The sequence below is a fragment of the Nelumbo lutea genome, chromosome 3 (genome assembly GCF_056320005.1).
Source record: "Nelumbo lutea isolate HS-2025 chromosome 3, American lotus-T2T, whole genome shotgun sequence".
NCBI classification, from domain to species: domain Eukaryota; kingdom Viridiplantae; phylum Streptophyta; class Magnoliopsida; order Proteales; family Nelumbonaceae; genus Nelumbo; species Nelumbo lutea.
In genome coordinates, this window is record NC_142686.1 from 46,168,554 (window position 1) to 46,193,275 (window position 24,722).

Here is a 24,722-nt window from a genome sequence, read left to right on the forward strand (position 1 = left end):
GGGAGATCAGTCCACGCCGCGACCTCCTCGGGGAAGATAGCCTCTTTACTCTTTTGAAGAGCATGGGTCGGCATCAATACACTCCTGAAATCCCCCGGGGCCCCTGAGCCCGAGGGCCTAGCTCACGTAGGAGTAGACCCGGAGTACGTAGGAGCCCCCGTGTATGTAGTCTCAGCATAAGGGCCCCCTGCCAGATCCTGCATCGGAGGGACCATCTCGGGCTCCCTGGGTGGATCTTCTGGCTAATAGCCCGGCACCTCGGGCTCCGCATCCTGAGGCATCTCGGCGCGAGTTCGCTTGGCAACCCGTTTTCTCCTCTTCATACCTTGAAACAAGTGCCCACCCCGGGTCCCTCGCGAATCCATCACACCTGCGAAAAGAAGTTCGCCATCAGTAAAAAGTAAGAAAGACAACAAGATCAGAGTCTAAGTGAAGAACCTACCCGAGCTCAGGCCAGCCGCAATGAGCTTGGCCTCCGTCAGATACTGTTGACACTTCAGCCCAAGCCGCGCCCACTGCCGGAGGCCCTTCGCCGTCTCCTTGTCAACCGTGACCCTGGAGTCAGGAGCGGCCATCCCCCACCTGGTCTGAAAAGGCCACCCCAACACACTTCGCACCCCGAAGTAGTCCCGCTTCCATGTTAGGACCTTGTTGGGGAGCCCGTGTAAAAGCTTAAAGCCCGGGCGAGGAGACAGGTAGTAAGCCCGCCTGCGCCCGGGGAGGGGACCCGCTTGCTTCTTAAGCATAAAGATTGAAGAAAAAATCTCCAAGTCCAACGGAAAGCTTTCGTCGCAGAATAAGGAGATTGTCCCCACTAAGTTTCGAATGGAATTCGGGTGAAGCTGGTCGACCGTCACGCCGAAGTGGTTCAAGACTTCGACAAAGAGGGGATGAAAAGGCATTCGCAGCCCCGTGGCGAGTTGCTCCCGGAATATCACGATCTCATCAGGACCGTGTTCCCAAGGAAAGCTACCCGAAGGTATGAAATAAGCATACTCCCCGGGCAAGTTATAGTAAGTAATGAGGGATTGAAGCCCCTCGGGCATCATGGTCGAAGGGTTGAACTTGTCTAACATCCGAGCCCAACGAGAGGTGGACGCCAAACTCCCCGAAGCGCCACGACCTACGGGCTCGAACTCTTCCTCGAGCTCTACCTCTGGCTCGCTAGGGCTATCGGGGGATGCAACTTGGTTCGTAGAACCTGCATCAGACCCGCTGAAAGGGCTATCTGAGCCATCCGAGCTAGACATCGGGAGTGATGAGGTCCAGGAAAGTACTCACCCGGACAGCAGCTGTAGACCATAGGAGTTCGGACGAGCGGGAGACCTTGAGCGCGAACTGAAAACCTGGACGCGAACTGGATGCGAGCTAAAACTCATACGCGAACTCGAGAGAGAAGCAACCAACTGGGGTTCCCCGCTGCTATTTATGCACATAGTGACCGAAAGGCAACGGCTTAGATCAAAGCCAATCCGACGGCCTACAGCCGCACTGACCGCACGTCCCCTGAGACCGAGGCATGATTGGTGCACGTCTTTCTGAAACTGACAGCGCCGGCGCATGTCTTTCCGAAACTGACGGAACGCCAGCGCACGTCTCCTCAGAAAAAACGACAGTGGCACGTCTTTTTCAATTTTGAAAAGACGCCCGCTATCGCGCCCCCCAAGTGGAGTGCCTTTTTTGAAATTTTGAAATAACGCGCTTGCCGCCACATTTATCAGCGTTTAGACAGGCCGGCGCGCTTCCCGCCTAAATGGACGCTTGAAGTAGCTCAAGAAACCCTGACAACGCACCTCGCGCCAGCAGAACCAAGATTCAAAGCGCAGTACAAATCTACCTGGCACCTTGCGAACTCCCCGCGCCAGGGCAAAACCCTTAGCACGGGGAGTGGGGGGCAATTGATGAAGGAAGATTTGGCCCGACCTCGCAAATCACACCACATGGCGAAAAAGAAGTAGCTCGGCACTTAAAACGGCGTACCGGGGGTACAAACGCCAAAGGAAAGAGACCAGCGGTCCGAACTCCCTACGAGGAGCCCGAACTCCCTACTTAGAGCTCGAACTCCCCACGAGGAGCCCGAACTCCCTGCAAAGTGCCCGAACTCCCTACTTAGAGTTCGAACTCCCTACACACAAAGCAGAGACCCGAACTGGCCCGTCTTATGACAGTTTGGAACCTCCCCCCTTATCCGAACTCAAGACCGCCTCACCGCTCCAGGCACTTCGCTTCCAGAGCATTGAACTGGATGAACCATACCGTACCTGACACCGAAGGAGTCCGTATCCAGGGGCGGCGCACCTGACTGACTTGGGATCTGACGCTTGACGGCCGCACTACAAACGGCCACCTGTCACCGCTACCTCCAGTTACAGAGGCGGCTCCAATAAAAAGAGTAGTGACGGTTCTGCCCCAGCAGAGGCGAGGATGCCCGAACTGGCAGAAGCGCGGAAATACTCATTCCCGACCTGACAGGAGTCTAGAAGTGAGTGCGTGAGGTGGTTATAAAAGGCTTTCCACTCCCCCAAAGAGGAAGTATGCAAACTTTGCGCTATCTGGTTTTATCTTGCCTTTGAAGGATCCTAACTTAAGCTTCGGAGCCTTTACACCGGGTTCCCCCCGGAGCTTCCTCATCTCCTCCGTTTCAGGTTCCCTGCCACTCAGTTCAGAGGCAAGGCCATTAACAGCTAAGACCGGCCGAATCGTGCATCATCAGGTTGGACCTGAGTTAATAAACTTGAGCTTGACCTCCTGGGTTAGGCCAGTCATGAACCTGAAGTTTGCACCTCTACTGTTCTGTGTCAATTAAGACGGATTTGTTAGTATGAACCTACCAGATCCAACCCACCCAGTTGCACTCCTACTATCCAGTGCCAATTAGAATGGGTTTGTTTTGAGACTAATCGTGTTGAGTTGGGTTCAAGTTGTTGAATGCTAACCCACCGTAGGCTTGGGTTATTGGTGTATACTTTCTTTCACTTGTGTATTGATTTCACAAAAAACGAAAACTAAAATGTTGATCGATGGCATACTCTAGCATGTTCGCTGAAGCCGAGGAAGATCAAATGCGATGAGTAAGAGAAAAAGATCTTGTTTACACTCTGCATCGATCTATAATTTGTCTTTCGTCTTTCGTTTAGGCTCAGTTTAGAAGGAGTATAAATGCAAATTTATAGTGCAAATACATACAAAATATAAGGTTTTATATTCTACAAATTTGTATTTGCACTCCTTCCAAGCTGAGCCTTAATAGTAAAGTTCGTTTTCTCTCTCTATAAGCATACTCATTTTACCTCTATTCATAGCTTGAGAAGTTGTAGCAAATTTTAGAAGAAATTTTTGGCTCTGACAATTTCTGTAATTTGCAAAAATGCTAGTTTTGCCCATTTATAATCCAATGAGCCAATTTAGACCTCAAACTAAGTTCTTAAGGTCACCTTTAGCTCCAAAATGCACTGTATCAATGATGTCATTTACAATCCATTAAATAACGAATAAAATAATAGGAAATATTGATGTGAAACTATTAAACTTAAAAAACTGAAAAATTGCAAATGCATTTCATTGAATAAAATAAAAACCATTTAAATTATAAATTAATAAATGTTAAAAATAATGTATGAATAGGTCTCACTTAAAATTTTCTTCTTAATAAAAAATAATAGTAAGTTCCACTTAAAATTTCATCTTTTAAGAAATTGTTTTACTGTTGCTTCCAGCCTTCCATCTCTGCAACTGAATCGTTTTCACCTTGGTATTGCCCAAGTAAAGAGTCTATTTGGACTTTGGTCATGTTTGTTTCAAATAAAACGTTTAATTCCTATTTCGAGCCTTGAAAGCATATCTCAAATGTATGTGTTTCAAAATCTTTGGGCGACTTGAAGTTAGTTTGTTTCAGGTACGCCAATGGATGTACTTAAATAGATCCAGGTGTCTAAAAGCAATAAAAACACTTTTTTGATTATTTGTTTTGCATATAAACCTTTTTATTTTTTCTATAGAACAGCTGGAAGGTTTTTTGTTCCAGTGAATGCATGCTTTTTGCATTGATTTCCCTGCAAAGTGAGAGTATAAATGGATCTAAATATAGTATTATGTTGAACGAAAATAAATTTAATCCAAAAATCAACAAAAAATGCAACTTTAGAAATGTTTTGAATCTTACCAAATCGTCCCAAATTTATTACACCCATTTGCCAAATTCGGGAAAAAAGGAAGTACGATATATACAAGTCATCTTCAACCCAATCTTAGCCCAACCTGATGTTCTAAACCCCCAACCCGACTTTCAACCCGAACCTTAACCCTAACTAATTCCTTTAATCATAACTCAACCCGATGTCAATTTCAGGTTGGGTTGGGCTTGGGTTAAGCCCAACCCAACCTTCCCATTCCTTAAAATCTAGTAGAAAAATAAGTATTTATTTATCATGAGTTGTGACTTATGATAGAATTTTTCTCAAAAATATAAATTCATGAAATCAAACATAGAATTATGGAAATAAAATCACTAATAACAATTTAGAGGATCAAGCAAATAATTTGAATCTATTTGATAGGTCACACATAAAAATTATAAGACAAAAGGAAAAGAGTAGTCAAGTAAGTACCTCTGAATAACTTAAAGAAAGGCATGATAGTATGTATGGGGGTTATACAATTATCATGCATCTAAATATATATATATATATATATAATATAGTAGACTAGTAGACTACTAGTCTACTACTATAGGGGGTCGGGTTGCCCGAGGGGTCAACCCTAGCCCAACTTGAACTAAGGTCGGGTTCAAGAATTTCAACCCTAACCCTAACCCGATCATCAACCCGAACTAAGGTCGGGTTCAGGCCAACCCAACCCAAGTTGTAGTCCTAACTAAGGGTGATCATTTCAGCCCGACCCGAAAATTCTGGGCTTGGGCCTAGGTTTTGTGTTTAGGTCAGGCCCGGGCCAGGTTCACATCAAGCCCACAAATTTTAGGGCTGGGCTTGGGCTTATTACTTCAATCTCGGCCTGGGCCCGGCCCCGCCCGCATATATTTAAACGTATGCATTTTGTTTATAATGTATACATATGTATACATGTTATTTTACATTATATTATATATTTTGTATATAGATATTATAACATGACATGTATAATTTATATTATATGTAATATTTTACATTATATAATATATAAAATAAAAATTTATAAACATGCTATGTTATTTAATATTATAATGTAATGTTTTATATGTGAAAGACATTGGCCCAAAATCAGGCCCAACCCGGGCTCGTATAGACATAGGCAAGGGCTTATGTTTCAGGCTCGAAACTCGAGCCCGGGCCTAAGCTATAACCATTATCATAAGTGCAAAGCCCGGCCCATGATCACCCCTACTTGCAACCATACGAATCCATTTACTGCCATAGACCCATAGTACAATAAATTAAATCCCTATTCTGTGAGTCTGTAAAAAATGGGATTAATTATCATTTTATGGAGTTACCTATACCCTTTTTTGGGTGAATTTGGATGAGTTGAACGCATGGCTGCTAGTTGTGGAACTAATATGAGGTTTCATGCAATGTTCAAAGTATTGATACGTATTGGCCCGTATTAAGCATAGTTTTTAAACCGCCATTGATTCGGGTGGCCGAATCATTCGGCCTAGGAACCGTCTAGGCAACCGGTTTTGATTTATTCTAAACCTAGTCTTTGGCAAAAAACTATTGAATCGGTCAATGATCTATTGATTTGGGCAGTTGAATCGTCGACCTGCCAACCCGTTCAACAGTTTTGGTTGTTTTTTATTTTTAATTATTTTCTTTTATTTTTTTTTATTTTTGTTGTTAGAATGGATTGCCCGTTCAAACCAGACAATCGAACCGTTGACTTAAAAACGGGTGGCCAGAACATTTTCGGATTATTTTTTAAAACCATGGTATCAGGAGCACCCCGATATGTCTCTACAGAGGGTGTATAAGGGTTTTGACTGATTCAGGGGGTTGAAGAACCTTAAACCGACCCCCTGAATCAGATTTAAAAAATTAAAAAAAAAATTCCGATACACCTTTACCGACATATCGAACATATCAATATTCAGAACCTTAGTTACATGCTAGTAGTAAATTCATAGGTGGGCCCATGTATTTTATTAGTGGCGTGGAACTTTATTATTGGTTCCACAGTGAGCCGAACAGCATCGTGTTCAGCCAAACCTTGCTCTTTTTGGGTAACCGTCATTCATCTCGATAGCTCTATACTAATGCCACTAAAAACTTGAAAATTAATAAACGTAATTAAGTTAATTGTAATTAAGTAATTAACTTAATTTTGATAAATAGATTTAAGGTGATGAAATTATTTATGTTAATAACATAATAACTTATTAACATAGTTAATTAATTTTGTAAACTTAATTTAATTATTTTCCTTAACATAATTAATTTAAAAAATTAATTTCATTAAAATAATTAAGTAACATAAGATAACTTAATTAACATATCGAAGGCCACTTTTAGCTTATTTAACTATGTTGAAGTTAATTAATTAGTGAACATTACTTTACATAATTATCTTATTAATTAATTTAAAAACAATGTTGTTTCTTAGGGTGCAAATTGTGTGGGTTGAGTTGGGTTGATGGTCAATCCACGCCCAACCTAAGTCTCAAACCTAAAGTCAGGCTTGGCCCAATTCAAAGTTAAGCTTAAATTTATCAATCCATCCCTAACCCAAGCTTAACCCAACATCTCAAATTAGGTTTGGCTTGGGCATGTCTAACTTTGTAGCTCAATTTTTAGGTTTGGGCTTGGGCTTGTTTAGGTTAAACTTAAGTTTTATGGCCTAAGTATAGTTTGAAGTTGGAAAACTCAAGTCCAATCAATGCAAAAGCTTTGATTGAGTTGAATCAGGCTCAGGTTGGGTCCACCCAAGTTGTGTTGCTATTTTCTTTTGCCTCAAATTCTTTTAACAAAACCCATGCATCACATGATTCTCCCCTAGTATACCCATTAAGATATACCCACTTCCATTGTTGTTACATCTTGCATTCTAGAAAAAGGTCATTTGGAATTTAACCACCACAATACTCTGATTTGCATGCTTCCCATGGCATACCTTGGTCTTTCCCCCACCAAATCCCAAATCTGCAATAGAATCAAGGAGGATATTAGATTCATTTATTCAGTGGTTATGATCTTTTTTTGGTAGAAAAAGGAGATACATTACATACTACGAACACATGTTTCAAAAGATATGCCATAAATATCGTCCCATATGAAATGTAATAGTTCTACTGGTGGATATGCAAAAAACGTAAACCTCCTAATCTTCTTGAAAGTCTAAGTTTGCTAGTCTATCAACAATACATCTATTGGCTTCTCTATAGTAGTGTTTGAGTTGGACTGTTTAGCATTCTTCCCTCAAGTGCAAAATATTATCAAAAATAGTATCCATCTTCCATGTTGGGCATTTTCTGGATCGAAGAGAGATTATGGTAGAGAAAGAATCTGATTTGATTATGACTTATGAGAGATGTTTGAATCCCCTAGCTAGCCACTGCTTGAGTGATGCCTTCATGAATGACCATAGCTCCACCACATTATTCGTAGGTAGTTTGTCCAATTTGCATTGAGTATCCACCCATCCAACGACCAAGGTGATCGTCGAAAATGCTTGCTGCAAAAGTTGCTCCAGGCTGACCTTTGGCACATCCATCCGTATTAAGCTTGATCCAATCTGGAGTATCAGTACCACTTATTTGTGTTTAGTTGTGTATTTAGTAGAGGGATGGCCAAGATTTGTTGGATAACATTTCAAGGAAGAACGGACTCAATTGCTTGTATGTTCCAAGAATTATTAACGATACAGTCAACTACTCGAGTAGAACCACTAGAGTTTAAAGGGCTCGGCAGCCGCAACTGTGAAAGAGGTGTAGTATTGACCCATTTGTCTTCCCAAAGGTCTGTACTTCTTCCATCCCCTATCCTTTTTATTAGTCCTTTAGACAGGCAGTGTATTCCTCTAACTAGGCTTTTCCATCCCCAAGAGTCCCCAATTCGTGCTCATAAATCCAGAAATGACCTTCTTCTCCCATATTTCCCCAAAAAAGTTTTGGCCCAAAGAGAATCTTGATTGGTCATTAACCTCTAGGCACTTTTTGTAAGGAGGGCATTATTCATGAGAGACGTATCCTTTATTCCTAACCCTCCCCATTTCTTAGGTTTCATGACGTGTGTTCGAATTACAAATTACAACCCCATAAGAAATTCCTCTTAATACTATCCTTTTTTTTTTGTTAAAACAAGAGGTAATTGGGCCATATAATTAGGAAGGGTATCTATGACACTATACCTCGCAATCAGGTTGGGTGGGTCGGGTTCGGGTTGGGTTAAGGTATTTCGGGTCGGGTTGAATTTCAGGTTGGGTTGTCAAATGCTAGACCCTAACCTTAAATGTTCGGGTTAAGGTTGACCCATGGGTCAATTCTTGTCATTCCAACAAATAATTGAAATTAAAAAAAAAAAACAAAATTTATATGAAAAATGTCAAAATTAAAAGAATTAATCTTAAAATTCTAAATATAAAATAAAAACTTGAACATTTAACAACTTAAAGAGTAAACAATAAAAAGTAAAGACTAAATAGAAAAAATTAAAGAAGGAAAACTTTTAACAATGCATAAATAATCTCAATTAGACTTAACAATCGGGTCAAGGGGTTGACCCATGACCAAACCCAACCCAACCCAGTTTTTTTCGAGTTGGATCGGGTTGAGCCATTTTCACATTCGGGTTGTTAAGTATGAGACCCTAACCCTATTTTTCGGGTTGGATTGGATTGGGTTGGGTTGGGTTGGTCGGGTTCCCGGGTTGGGTCAACTTTTTGCTAGGTCTACATGACACTATTTATTAATGTTAGTCTACCTGATATGCTATAGAAAATGTTGCACTTCTCCAACCATTCAATTTCAATTGAATTTTTTCCATTAATGAGGAGAAAGTTTGATGGCTGACTTGACCATTTACAATAGGTCAGCCAAGGTACTTCTCAAATCTTGATGAAATGGAAAGTCCACTAATGTTTGACTGATGTTGCGTCATATCTCTGAAAACATTAGAAGAATTTACCATCAATGATTTTTCTAGGCTAAGGTTCTTGTAAGAAATCTAGGAATAGTCTAACACAAGATGAAAAGATCCTCAACATAAAACAAGTGTGAGAGAGGAAGGCCCACTTGGTATAGTTTACACGGAATCAAGTGTTTTTGAGAGATAGCTTCATTTAACCATCCTGAGAGAGATTCAAGACAAATGGCAAACAAATAAGGAGATAATGGGTCCCCTTGCTCTCGTAGGCTTAAAAAAGATCCAACATCTCTCCTAGGATTGGGAGGTCGACCTCCTTGTTTGTCCTCTGTAGAGTTTGCTGTATCGAAATCACCCAAGAGAAGCCATGGTTGTTGCATGGTTCCCATACCTTGAAGCTCTAACCACGTCTCACGATTTCTCTATGAATCTGGATGACCATAGATATAACAACCATTCCGGTTGAGAAGGATGTAGTTGCACAACTGCATGAAACGAGAAAAGGTGGTATTGTAAAATATCTAAACCTTAAATCTTGCTTGATCTTAAAAGAAAATGCATCTGATCCAGTTAATAAGAGGATCACATTTTCAAACCAATTTGATTTAACTACTGAGCATTGATTGAACAAATATCCACATCCAACTTGAATAATTAGGGTTTGAATTTAAGTAAGAGTAAATGCAATTTATTTGCAACACTACATTATGAAGAAAGACTAACAGAAAAATTATGATAAATGGGGGATTCTGGATTTGAAGGGTTAAAATTTTTATTAGAGGAAGTTGAGAATATTTAATTGTGGTATGTACTTTATAAATAAAACACATGTCATAAAAGGAAAAGTAGAGAAAAATCCATGTGAGCATTGAGGTGAGAGAATCTCTTGCCTCGCACACCCTATCCTTTATATAAGAAAATATGCTAAGTATATAAATTTACTTTTCCTCATTGGCCTTCACAAATTAAGAATATATTTGCTAGAGAATAAAAAACTATTCAGGGCCCTCGCCTAACAATATATTCGCCCCATTATAACTGTACTTAAAGTTTATAGCATATAATATAACAAGTTAGAATGATAGAAGGTATAAATATCCATAAAATATAAGTTTAGACTGTGTTTGGTTGCAATGCGAATTTATTTGTACTGATGCAAAAGCATGGTAGTGCAAATGATTTTGGTGCAAATTATGATTTATTTTTATTTCAAAATTTACCTTTATTTGTTTCGTTGTAATAAAAAATGAAGTAAAATAAGACCTAAAACAGAAGAAAATAAAACAAAAATAAAATTCAGTCAAAATTTGCATTCTTTTCATTTGCACTCCCATGCATTTGTACTAGTGCAATAAAATTTCACTGCAACCAAACACAGCCTTATGTGCAATAAGTTTCAAGGATTAAGCACTAAATAACATAATAATGAATCAATTAACAATTATAAACATTTTACATTTTATGTTTTAAAATGCAAAAATAATTCAAATGAACAATTCAAAGGAGAGGAAAGATATGGAGAATCACCTATATAATTGGATAATAGATTCATGGTCATTTAATAGTTTAGAAGAAAGAAAATGACTAAGTTAATTTGATCTATGCAAAAAAAAAAAAAAATCAATAAAAGCAGATAAATCCATTAGGAAAAGAAATGAGAAAAATAACAAACTTGGGATGTTAGATTTAAAATAATAAGAAAAATCACTTGATACATTAAAGAGAAACTAAAAAATTGATTGGCCCTTTTTGCATTGTATTCTTATAAAACCCTAGAACTTGATTTCCCCTATTGTTTTTCATTTTTACTCCTTTTATTTATTTAGTTTTTAATTATTGAAGTGCTTTTTTCATATATTTTGAAAAATACATAAAATATACATTTTTGCATTAAATCACTAAATAATCATTGATACTTGAGGCTTGTACCTTTTTATGACTCAAGATACACCTAACAAGTTGAGGCTTGAGACTAATACCTTGTTTTGACAAATGCTTAAACTTCCCATCAAGGTTGTAAGGCTTAAGCCTTGGGAAAAATTTTATGTGTTTCACCATTCCTATTTAAGTATATATATACAAGAAATATTTACTTGAGACTATCTATATTAAATTAGGAGAGTATACCTAAGCAACATAATAACCCAAATGCAAATGGTGTTAGATACCATTTCAATTCTGTTTTGCCATTGGTATTTAAGGGCCCGTTTAGGAGGGCTTCAGCATTGATTGAGTTGCATTAACTAAGTTTTTTCGAATAAATTTAATCAAAAGGTCCATTTCCCAGCTCATAGACACATGTTTTGGCTTTGTGTTTTCCACCAAATAAGGGGTAATGTTTCTTATGCAAGTATAGGAGATATTCACAATGTGTGGCTGGATGCCGAGTTGTCCCACCTAGACACAAGTCTTATTTGGTGAAAAATCTGAAGAGCCTAAAATAAATGTCTGAAAGCCAAAATATGTATTTCGCTAAAGCTTCTTGTAGTGGCTTCTCCAAAGCAACTTAACCAACGCTACAACCCTCCCAAATGGTGAAACGGACCCACAATTAAACTTGCTCCAAAAAATAACCTGAACATCAACCATACTCTCAAGCTAGGGTGTAAATTGGGCCGCATTAGATTGTGTTGAGGTCACTTAACCGAAAGTTGTTGAACCCCAATGTAATGCCAACCCAATCACTTCGGGTTGGCTTGATTTCTTTACTTTTTTATGCTTAAGTCTTCTCTTTTTTTTCCTAGATTTTAAATTGGTTGATTATGGTGACTTTACTTCAGCATTGAACAAAGTAATGCTCTATACTATATTGATGTTATATATATTGGATAATTTTTTCCTTGTTGGCATATCTATACTATATATAAAAGTGTGAATGTAATGTGAAACATTTTTTTGACTAAAGTTACCATTTACTTTTTTTTGTTTGAGAAAGGGTATAAAATCCATTTTATTACAGTTTTAATGCAAATTTTAATGTCTACTAAAATTTCCATAATTGTGTATTTAGCCCATATCTAATGGTAAGGTTGAAATTCTAACTTCAATTATTACTTTCCATCTCATTTAATCTACTCTCATTAAGTCTTGTACTTAAATTATTAACACTTTTTTTATTAAATTAGATATGTGTCAATATTTTAACAATATAAACCCATATATTTAAAACTGACTAAAAAAAACCGTTTTTAATCCAAGTGGTGGATAAGCAATTCAACCATCTAAATCAAATTGATCAACCTACAAAATCATAGTTATGTTATAATTTTTTTTAAATAGAAATAAATATAGAAAGTTACAAAAAATGTAGAAAAAATAAACGCATTGATGATATTTTTATTAATCAAATTAAAAATAAGTATAATAAACCAGAACTATTTTTATTGGTAATGAAAATGAAATGCATAAATTAGAACTAACAAAAAATAAAATTATTTTATTGTTCGAAAAAGATCAATAGTTCAAAATTTGGGTCAAACATGTTAACCTTTAATGTCATAAATAAATAATAAAAGATAATAAAATATAAAAATACAAAAATGAAAAAAATACATAAGTTTTGCAAAAAAACATTTATGCATATGTATATTATCATATATTTATCATATTGAATTTAATCCCAATTTAATTATGAGGTTTAGATTGTAAATTAAACTACTACTTTTCACCCCATTCAATCCCCTCTATTTAAATCTTACATTAATGAACAAAAAAAAAATAAGACACAGAAAAGATTGAATATTACAAAGAAAAGAATCTGACCAAGCAATTAGGCTATCAATGATACTTGAAACTTCACAACTTGATCCGATTATCACATATTTGGTTGAGGTGTTTATATAATCAAATTTGGATTTCCAATCCACTTCCAATTAATAATAAGAAATAAAAAATAAAAAATGCATAAAATTTATAGAAAAAATTTGGATACATTATTATTATCATTATCATCATATAGAATTACCACATGCAAAGCATGTGCAACCTTACTGGTAGATGTAAATACATGCATTCATTGTACTCATTTGTCCAAATAAGACAAATGGCTTTGTATTGGTATCATATCAGACCATTTCGGATATGCATCAGTCCGTTTTGACCTAATCTAATGTGGCCCAATTTACCCCCTAGCTTGAGAGTTTGGTTGATGTTCAGGTTGTTTTTTTGGAGTAAGTTCAATTATGGGTCTGTTTCATCATTTGGGAGGGTAGTAGCATTGATTACCTTGCTTTGGAGAAGCCGCTACTAGAAGCTTTAGTAGAAAAACATATTTTGGCTTCCAAATAGTTATTTTAGGTTCTTCACTTTTCACCAAACATGGCTTATGTCTAGGTGGGACAAAATGTGTGAAGCATGGTGACAACTCGGCATCTAGCAACACATTGCAAATATCTTCAATACTTGTATAAGAAACATTTCCCTTATTTGATGGAAAACACAAAGCCAAAAACATGTGTTTATGTATTGGTAAATAGATTTTTTTATTAAACTTATTCGAAGCAATTTAGTATATGTTTGGTATAGCTTTTATTTATTAAATAAATATTTATATTTGATTTGTTTTCAAAACCGAAAAAAGTATTTGATAAATTGTTAATGGACAACTAGGTGCTACATTAGTGGAACATTGAAGCGTTAAAATGAAGCTTTCCCTACGGTTAGTATGCATATAAATAAAAACCCATTTTTATAAATATCAATATGTACAAATGAATATAATGAAAAAAAAATACTGATTTAACAATGATACAACGACATTTTAATAAACTCCTATCAAAACTCCCATAGAATAGTTAATCAATGCGACTTGATCAATGTTAAAGCCCTCCTAACACCAACGGCAAAACAGAATTGAAATGGTACATCAAAAGCCATTTGCATTTGGGCTATATTGGTTTGGGCATTGTACAACATAAGTTCCAGATAGATAGAAGCACTTGTCCACATTGAAAAGAAGTTTGCTAGACCAGAGAGGAAACAGACCCTCCTATTTCTTATTTCTTATGCATGGTATCTCTGTCTTTATTTAATTACTTTTTTGGGGAGATTGGAGTTCTAAAGCACATCCAACTTTAATAGAACACGGTATAAAGCAATTTCTAGGACCATTATCCCCTAATAAATTATGTTAAAACACCTGAACTGAACTACCTTTCTATATAATTTTTAAATTTTTGAAGCAATCACACCACACCTCATGCCTATACCTTCACACTATTGGGATGCCTTGGCACTTTGCAGCTTGCATACCATTCCAAGTCAAAAAAGGTTGATCATCAGGCCGAAGATGCGCATCACCGCATGCCCATGCCCTAGGGTTGTTGCTTCAATTTTGAGGGCTGAATCGGCAGCTCAAGATCGGTCCCAGGGAAGTACAGCCCTCATCCGTCGTCCATCCGCGTAAATCAAATACAATTTGACAAACAGTTGCTGGGTTCTGTTCATCGGATTACATTGGACAGGCCCCTTGGCTCAAAACGCCACATTTTTCATGTTTGTGATGTAATATGGGTCTCTCACTTTCAAATGAAACATATAATTGGGTGGGACCCAAAGTATACTTTTTTTTTGGCAATCGGCACCGCACAAACTGCAATCCATGATCTTTTTCTTTTGTACCTTTTCCTTTCTACTTGTGGGGGGCCCACCACTTGGCCTTTATTTCCTTATTTATACGCAATTATGGTTATTGGGGTATCCAATGACACCGTTTATGACGTGGCAAACCGGCAGTGACTGGTCATCTCATTTCAGCCCTTTCAATCCATTTGGCAGAAGTCAGAAGGGAAGGAGCCAAAGAGGGGTGAAATTCTTGAATCATGTTTGGGGCCAAAATTGGAAATTCGCCCCTCATATGAGACTTTCCGCTGAACTCTAGAACATCGTTTTGTTTGGTTCCCAATTCCCAAATCCATCAATGGCGACAACATATATGCTATTCTTTGGGTTATACATGGCCCAGCTTTGGGATTCAAACGGTGAATTGCTTTGACCTCGGAATTCAAATTCCCTGATCAGAATATTCCAATCTAAAGGTCATTTCTAATTAAAGTCCTTGGAACTGGTTATAGATCCAACACATACCCTATCAGATCCCTCTCACTCTAGAGTCTTACCGTTAATCCGTAAACCGAAACCGTCCCATCTTTAGCAGGATTTGCTTTGTCTCGACTCTTGTACTGACTGCAGACAGCTTTCAGACACGCGGAAAAGCTGAAGCCGAGATAGAGGAATGGCAACTCCTGCACACAAACGTTGAATGTTGAAACAAAAATGGCAACCAGAGCTACCTTCCTTCCACATTCTACTATTTGTTTTAAGCAAGCAAAATCAGTAAAGAAAAACTATAAAAGCCAGAGGCCATGTCAGCCCATTAACTTTAAAGTCTTTTGCAACAATATTCTTATCTTCTTCTCTGGTTATTCCATTCTTGTTTTCTAACCATTATTTTCTTCTCAACCCTTTTCTTCTTCTGTGCTGCTTCTCTGCCTGTTTCTCTGTCTCTGAGTTCTAATGGCGTCTCTTGGAGATATTGGAGTATCTGCATTCATTAACATTCTCAGTGCATTTGCATTTTTGCTGGCTTTTGCTCTTCTGAGGCTTCAGCCTGTGAATGACAGAGTTTATTTTCCAAAATGGTACATAACTGGCGGAAGGAGAAGCCCGAGGCATACTGGGAATTTCGTTGGGAGGGTCGTCAACCTCAACCTCAAGACTTACCTCACTTTTCTCAACTGGATGCCTGAGGCTCTGAGAATGAGCGAGTCTGAGCTTATTGACCACGCCGGCCTCGACTCTGCTGTTTTTCTTCGAATTTTTCTACTCGGGTATGTGGATTTTTCGTGGTTTCTTTTTTTTTTTTTCAAAATTTCCTCGAATTATTTCCGGGGTATTGAACCATTGGTTTTCACAGTTATATAGATATGAATTATTTCTGCTGGTTTGAATGCATTAACTTTTAAACGTGGAGAATTTAATGAAAGCCCGCATTCTTTGCAAGTCTTAAATAAATTTGTCAACTTCTTTTCCCCGTTCATTTTCTAATTTGACTATTTTGTTTCTTTCTCTTGTTTCCCTTGTAGTTACTATTAGGAGCTATATTTTGTTATACTTCAGACCGGCATGTAGTTGAATGTGGCAACTTACTCTTATTGGATTCCCTGCAGATAGAATGTGCTTTAACTTCAATCTGTAACTCTTATTAGAGTTAGTTATACAATATGGCTGATCTACATGTCTTTCTTTTTTTTTTTGCTTCATTTCTTTTCCCCTTCTTTTTTCCATTTACGTTTCATTCCTCTGAGTTTTAATGTGTGTTTATTGGTCCAAGTGTTACACATTTTAGAATTTAGTATGTGAACGTAGTCGAATGAGGGTAACTTGAAGAGAATTTTCGACGCCTTTTATGCAAATGTAGTGTTTCGCATTTTTAGAATCTATGTTTCTAGACCTACTGATTTAATTTAGTATGTAAATGCAAATGCAGCTGAATGAGAGGAGCTTGAAATCCCTACTGATTTAATTTAATTTGGTTTTGCAGTTGATTTTGTGGAATTTGAAAAAAATTTTTGTGTTTCTAGACCTTGCAGATAGATACAGATGCCATTTTTTGGATTGGAAATTTTAGAATTTGGAAAGGAGAAAATTTTAGTTGAATAAGAAGGCTAATTCTTACTGGAAGCCAACGTGGATTGAAGGTTTTCAACCATTTTTGAGTGGCTTAGAAAGTTAAGTTAGTTAGCCTTCATTATATAAACTTTGAATGTGCCTACAGAATATCTCCTTGTTATGTTATTTTTCGTAGTAAGTTCTTTTGAGTTGATGAGGAGACCTGGGCCCAAAGCTTCTTTCCTGGTTTTTGTGATTCATGAAGCCTAAAATGCAAGAGTAATAAAAAAATGAGATAACAGTGAGGTGAGTGTCATTTTCTACTTTCAAGGGTGCTTCAACTAGTAGAGTGACTTAGTAGATGTTTACCCGGCCTTGTCAAGGTTACATCAAGTTATCAACTTGAGCATCAAAGGATATTTGAGAAGCAAAGTTGATCCTCTAAGCATTCCTGAAATTTCAGGAGTTGGTTCCAGTTTTGAGAGAGAGAGAGAGAGAGAAATCTAAAAAAGTGTTGGTGGCACTAGTTCTAATTAATATATATAGGTCTAAATCAATGTTTTAAAACGTGGAGGCATGTTGCGAGGCGTTCCACTACCTAGAGGCGTGAGGCATAGTTCAGAATGCAAGAGGTATAAGCCTCCTTAAGAGGAGGGGGGTTAGGAGGAGGAAGGGGGATCTCACTTTTTCTTTATTTTTAATAAAAATCTTTTATGCTAAGAAGAATAAAGATGCATAACATTAGTGAAAGGGGGGGGGGGCTTTTCGAAGCGGAGGCGTATGCCTGAGGCATATCTCACTTTTTCTTTTTTTCCTTTTTTTTTCTGTCTTTTTATATTAGATGTGCGTGAGGTGTATGCCTCTAGCATGCCTCATGAAAAAAGCGCAAGCTCAGAGGTGTTAGCGCCTCTAGCATATGCCTTTGGGTGTTTTGGGAGCGCCTCGCTTGGAGGCGCACCTCTAGGCGTACGCCTCCCACGCCTTTTAAAACACTGGTCTAAATCCCTAGGATTGAATGGTTTCTCGATGGCATCTTATCAAGATTGTTGGGAAGTTATAAAATGTGACCTAGTGGAAGTGTTTAATGAGTTCTATCATGAAGGGGAAATCTCTCGAGGAGCAAACTCAACTTTCATTGCTTTGATCCCTTGAAAGAGGGTAGCCAAGACAATTAGGGATTTTAGACCCATAAGCTGATGAGTTACCGCTCAATTCGGAAGCCCCTTCGAGGGTGGCTTAACCTCCTAAAACAGAAGATGAAGGGGAAGAAGAGAAGGGAAGGTAGGAAGAGAATGGACTTAGAGAGAGAAAACGAAAAGATATTCATTCACACCTTTTATTATATGATTATGGCCTTATATAGCTGGCCTTGTAATCATAGAAGGAATATCCTCTGATTGTAGGGTAGCTAACTCTGGAAGATATCATGGAGGGAATATCCTCTGGCTACAAAGTAACCAAGTCTGAGTGTAACTAACTATGGGGCTCTGTTGCGTGTCCTTTTTGTCTCCTCGTGAACTGCTGATGGGTGGTGGTCTGCTCCACTCCCATAGTTGGGTTCGGGGGGAGTGTTTGGGTCCCAACAATTCCTCCCTCCTTAGCATTGATCTTGCCCTCAAGGTCTAGGTTTGGAAACCTCTCGTTCAGCCTTAGATAAGGTTCCCAAATGGCCTCCTAGGGAGGCAGGCCGACCCATTCTACCTTGGCTTCTGGCACAACCTGCCCACCTCGTTGAACCCAATGGAAATCTACAATTACGATAGGCTCTGTGTCAATGTCCCCTTCCTCAGTGAATTGGGGTAAGTTGGATGAGACAGGAGTATGGTTTCCCACAGCTTTCTTGAGAAGTGAGATGTGAAACACCGGATGAAGCTTTGAGGTAGCAGGGAGGTCCAATCTGTAAGCAACAAGGCCCACTCTCTCCAGTACCTTATAGGGCCCATAATACTTGGGAGCTAGCTTGTGCCAAGCCCGTCATACCACTGAGACCTGGCGGTAAGGTTGGAGCTTAAGGTAGACAGAATCACCCACCTGAAACTCTAATGGGCGGTGGTGAGAGTCATAGCGGACCTTCATTCGTTGTTGGGCTTTTGTCAAGTTGGTCTTAAGCAGTCTAAGGATCTCGTCTCTTGCTAGTAGGCGGGTCTCTACTTTTGCCACCTTGGACGACCCATATTCATAAGGTAATATGGGAGGGGGTTCTTTGCCTTATAGAGCCTTGAAGGGTGTCATTCCTGCAGCCGACTGATAAGTCGAGTTGTACCAGTATTCTGCCCACAGAAGCCAGTGGGCCCACTGTCTAGGCTTCTCCCCTATGAAGCATCTAAGGTAGGCTTCTAAGCATTGATTAAGAACTTCAGTCTGTCCATCAGTCTGCGGGTGATAACTTGTGGATGGGTGCAGTTGGGTTCCCTGCAATCGGAAGTATTCCTTCCAGAATGAACTCAGGAAGGCAGGGTCATGGTTCGAGACAATGGATCTTGGGGTTCCATGCAGTTTTGTGACGTCCTGTATGAAGATGTCAGCCACCATTGCTGCGGTGTAAGGGTGAGGCAATGCAGAGAAATGGCTGTACTTGGTGAGACGGTCAACCACTACCATGATAACCTCCTTCCTTGCAGAACGGGGAAGTCTCGTGATGAAGTCCATGGAGAGGTCTTTCCACACTTGCTCTGGAATCTTGAGGGGTTGTAGAAGGCCCGCGGGAGACTATGAGGAGTATTTCTGCTGTTGGCAGGTTTGGCATTTGGATACATAGTGCAACACATCCTTGCGCATTCCTACCTAATGGTAGTGGCTGCTGAGCCTCTTTAGGGTCCGTAGCACCCCTGAATGTCCCCCCAACGTGGAGTCATGAAACAACCTTAGCAGTTCAGTTTTGTGGGCGGAATTTGGGGCAACCACAAACCTGCCTCTAAAGAAAAGATCAGGTCCTACAATTTGGTAACCTGCAACTTGGGAAGGGTCACGTCTCCACTTATCCCTAATGTCCTGTAGCTGCGGATCAGACTTGGCTTCTTGCCGTATAGATTCAAACAAGGGAAAACTGAGCTGAGAGCAGGTCAGTTGGGCTAGCTCTTCTACCCGTGATAAGTACTTTGTTTGCAGGCCCAGGCTTATACTCTATGTGGTAGTCAAATCCAATCAGTTTACTAAGCCATTTTTGCTCCTTCGGGGTGTGCACCCTTTGCTCTGCTATGTACTTCAAACTTCGTTGGCCTGTCCTTATAATAAATTGGCATCCCAATAGGTATGTACGCCATTTCTGTACTGCCATTACCACAACCATCATTTCATTAACATAAGTGGACTGATTTTGGTGAGCTGTTGAGAGAGCCTTGCTGAAATAAGCAATGGGCTGCCCTTTTTGCATCATACGGCCCCTACCCCTACACCCGATGCATCACACTCTATTTCAAGGGCTGAGAGAAGTTCGGAAGAGTGAGGATTGGAGGACTAGAAACTGCTATCTTCAAGTCTTCAAAAGCCCGTTGGGCATCATCAGCCCAACCGAAAGAATCCTTCTTTAACAGACGCGTTAGAAGGGGCGGCCATAAGTCCATACCCCTTAATGAAGCACCTATAATAACCGGTAAGCCCAAGAAAACCCCTGAGAGCCTTTACAGTAGTGGGCTTGGGCCACTTTTGGATGGCGTCTATCTTTTCTGGGTCTGCCATGACCCGCCCTACTGCAACCACATGGCCTAAGTACTGAATTTGTCTTTGTCCAAAGGAACACTTTGTCATTTTGGCATGTAACTGGTTCTCCCTTGGAGTTGTGAGGGTAAGTTTCAGATGTTCCATATGGGTGTCCCAATCCCTGCTGTAAACCAGAATGTCATCGAAAAACACCAGAATAAATTGCCTTAGGAATGGCCTGAAGATGTCATTCATGAGGGCCTGAAAGGTGGAGGGGGCATTGGTGAGTCCAAACGGCATAACCAGAAACTCATAATGACCATCGCGGGTTCTAAAGGCCATCTTGTGGATGTCAGCCTGGTCAACCCGGATCTAATGATACCCGGACCGTAGGTCTAGTTTGGAGAACACTTGTGCTTCCCCTAACTCGTCCAGTAGTTCATCAATGAGGGGTATCGGAAACTTGTCCTTCACTGTAATCTGATTTAGGGCCCGGTAATCTACGCAAAAACACCAACTACCATCCTTCTTCTTCACTAGGAGTACAGGGGATGAAAAAGTGTTGGTGCTGGTCTGTATATTCCCTTTGTCCAATAGCTCTCTTACTGCCTTCTCAATTTCTAGCTTCTGGAAATAAGGGTATCTATATGGCCTCACATTGGCCGGTTTGGAATCTGGTAAGAGGGGTATCTGATGGTCATGGGCCCGGGGTGGAGGTAATTGGTTCGGTTCCTTGAATATGTCACCAAACTGATCGAGTATTGATCGTAAGGCCTCGTGTTGGGCTTCCGTGGGTTGGTCACAACCTTGATTGTTTAAAATTGGGACTGTGGACCGAATGCCTAAGTGCATAAATAAGGGCTGTCCAGCATCCTTGGAGGCCTGTATCATGGAAGCTAAAGTATCACCTTGGGGACTAGGGGGCTGTACCCCTTGTAAATGACAAGTCTGACCATCCTGGTAAAAATCCATTGTCATTTTGGCCCAATCACAAAGTGCAGGACCTAGGCCACGTAACCAATGAATCCCCAAAATAATATCAGCCCCCGAGAAATCCAATGGGTGGAGATCTACCACGAAATTATGGCCCTGTATGAGGTTCTTTTCCTTCTTACATACACCATCACATAACATCTGACTCCCATTAGCCACATGGATCGAAAAGAGAGGAGTGGGTTGTATAGTCATACCTAGTTGCTTTGCCAAACGACAACTGATGAAATTTAGGGTAGAGCCACTGCCAATCAAGATCATCACAGACCGACCAACCAATCTTCCTTCTACTCGCATGGACTAAAGAGGGTTGAGGCCCATGAGAGCGTGTAAGGAAATCGACTCCGACAGGTTCTGGTTCGTCGGATATCAATTCACAGTCTTCTAAGTGCTCTGGTTCTGTCCCTTCCGACTCTTCCTCTGTCTGAAGAAGAAACACTCACTGGACCCGACACTTATGGCCCGACCCAAACTTGTCACCACAGTTGTAACAGAGGCCCTTCTCCGGCCATCCATGTACCCTAGTCGCCATTCTCTCGAACTCGAGCTGGTAGTCTGGTACTGTCCCAGTCTGCTTTAACCGAGTGAGGAGTTCATCGTAATCCATGAACTTTATCGGCCCAAAACGGATGCACAAAGCTTCAGTGAACTCTGCCCAAGTTACCTGGAGATGATTTTGACGATACCACTGGAGCCATAGAATCGTGTCTCCTTCTAGGTGGATGGAAGCCATGGAGACGCGCTGGTGTGTAGGGTTTTCGTGGTACTCGAAAAATCTTTCTGCTCTAAAGATCCAAGGAATGGGATCTCCACCGGAATAGTTGGGAAAGTTGATATTAGTGACTTTTCCGGTGGGGTAACACCTTGTTCGTTGGCTACTGGAAGCAGAGGCTTCCGCCCCTACTGGGTGACTAGTCTCGCTGGATTGTTGCTGAGAGGCGATGCTGGAGACGACCACTTTGAGTTCCCTGAGTTCGTTCAACACTTGGTGGAATCCAATCTCAAGCTGATCGACTCTATCATCCAGGAACGTGTCTGTGGCATAGCTGGCCTGGCTCTGATACCAACTTGATGAGTTACCGCTCACCTCAGAAGCCCCTTCGAGGGTGGCTTAACCTTCTGAAACAGAAGATGAAGGGGAAGAAGAGAAGGGAAGGTAGGAAGAGAATGGACTTAGAGAGAGAAAATGAAGAGATATTCATTCACACCTTTTATTATATGATTATGGCCTTATATAGCTGGCCTACAGGTGTAATCATAGGGGGAGTATCCTCTGATTGCAGGGTAACTAACTCTGGAAGATATCATGGAGGGAATATCCTCTGGCTGCAGAGTAACCAACTCTGAGTGTAACTAACTATGGGGCTCTGTCGCGTGTCCTTTCTGTCTCCTTGTAAACTGCTGATGGGTGGTGGTCTGCTCCACTCCCATAGTTGGGTTCGGGGGGAGTGTTTGGGTCCCAACATAAGCCTTCTGGGTAGTCTCTATAAAATTTTTTCTAAGCTCTTGGCTGAAGGGTTTAAAAAATTATTGCCATCGGTTAACTCTCAATTCCAAGGAGCTTTTGTGGAAGGGAGACAGATCATTGACCAAACCTTGGTGGCAAATGAGTGCGTAGCCGAGAAGAGGAGAAAGAAAGAAAAAGGCCTAATTTGCAAGCTAGATTTAGAGAAGGTTTATGATCTTGTGGATTGGTCTCTCATCTTTGAAATATTAGAGAAGATTGGGGTAGGAGAGAGGTGGAGGAAATGGATTGGTGGTTGCTTAAGTTTAGTGCATTATTTATTTTTGATCAATAAGTTTAGTGCATTATTATTCATCAAAAACAAAAAAAGTTTAGTGCATTATTCAGTCTTAGTTAATGGAGTGGTTGGAGATTTTTTCCTGCTAGATAGCGTTTGAGACAAAGAGACCCCTTATCCTCTTTCCTCTTTACTATAGTGTTAAGTAGGATGTTTATTAAGTCTAACCATGAGAGGGTTCTTAGAGGATGGAGGGTAGGTAGGAATGAGGTGACTGCCACACACTTGTAGTTTGCTGATGACGTAATCATGTTTTGTGAAGAAGGCAGTCTTGAGGACTTGAGGAGCATGAAGGACACCTTTTTTTTTTCCTTTGAAGCAGTTTCTAATTTGAGAGTAAACTTGGGGAAGAGTTGTGTAGCACGAATTAATATGGAGGAGGACGAATTAAGATCTTTGGCAAGACTCTAGGGTGTGAGGTAAGGAATTTGCTTTTAGATTATCTCAGTCTCCCATTAGGTGGAAACCCGAGGTCAGAAGTCTTTCGGAAGCCGGCTTTAGAAAGGTTCACTAAAAAACTTGCACATTGGAAAAAAATTACATTTCTTTGGGTGGAAGAATAACATTGATCTGGGTAACATTAGCCAATTTACCTATTTACTATCTTTCCACTTTTAGAATCCAGCTAAAGTAGCAAGTCAAATAGAGAAAATCATGAGAGACTTCCTTTGAGAATTAGGGGACAAGAAGAGGGATCATTTGGTGAAGTGGGAGCAAGTTAGTAAACCCAAGGAGAAGGGTGGATTGGAATAGGGAACCTAACCTCTGGAAATACAACATTTTTAGGGAAATGCTTATGGAGATTTCCGATGGAAAATGGCAGACTGCATAAGGTTATCGCAAGAATTCATTGGATAACGAACAATAGATTGGATGCAAAAATAGCCTCTTCAACAACATCACTATGTCCTTGGAAATCAATATAGGCGGTATACCCAAATTTCACAATTATATCAGATATAATGTAGGAAGTGGGATCCAAGTATTGTTTTGGGAAGACCTTTGACTAGCTAAACCCCTCTTTAGTTTGTTTTTTCTAGCCATTATTCCTTGTCGAACTATAAACGACAACCTGTTTCGAGATTTGCTTCCTTGACTCCTTCAGGGATTAACTGGGATTTTGGGTTTAGAAGGGACTTGAGGGACAATGAGTGTGAGGCATGAAAGAATGGTAGGATCCATCTAATGGACGCCAAGAAGGTTGCGGAAAGGGTGGGCGAATTTAAAAAATTTCCTACCTTCTTCCAACTGGGAATCATATTCCCTAAATTTAGAATACATTATTCAAGGATTCTACTTGAACCATAATCAAACCAGATCTGAACTAAAAGAAAACAGGAAGGATTATACCTGATCCGGAGAAACAATATCTCCCAAAGTTGGTGTTCACGCCCAAAGAAGAAACCAAGATCCGCTCCTACTGAAGATGACACAGCTGTGGATGGAACAGAACCAGCAGGGTGCATCCTACACACTGGATTCTTCGCAAGAATCCTCTGGAAACCTTGAACACCGAATCCTTTTGGTTTTTCTTGCAAGACTGTTGTCAAGAACTGATTTCTTGACTTCCTGTTGCTACAAAGATCTAATCTTCCAACAGGGAATGGTG

At 39.9% G+C, this 24,722-nt stretch overlaps 1 protein-coding gene across 2 annotated transcripts in view; it reads left to right on the plus strand.

Moving 5' to 3' along the window:
• Positions 1-15,247: 15,247 nt before the first annotated feature.
• Positions 15,248-24,722, plus strand: part of LOC148864707 (hyperosmolality-gated Ca2+ permeable channel 1.8-like) — a 66,051-nt gene continuing 56,576 nt past the window's right edge. The window contains exon 1 of one of the 2 annotated variants that reach the window (XM_088974416.1): positions 15,248-15,898. In XM_088974416.1, coding sequence (XP_088830542.1) covers positions 15,585-15,898 — 314 coding nt within the window. In that variant the 5' untranslated portion in view covers positions 15,248-15,584. The remainder of the gene's footprint in view (positions 15,899-24,722) is intronic. The other variant, XM_088974417.1, reaches the window with a different exon arrangement.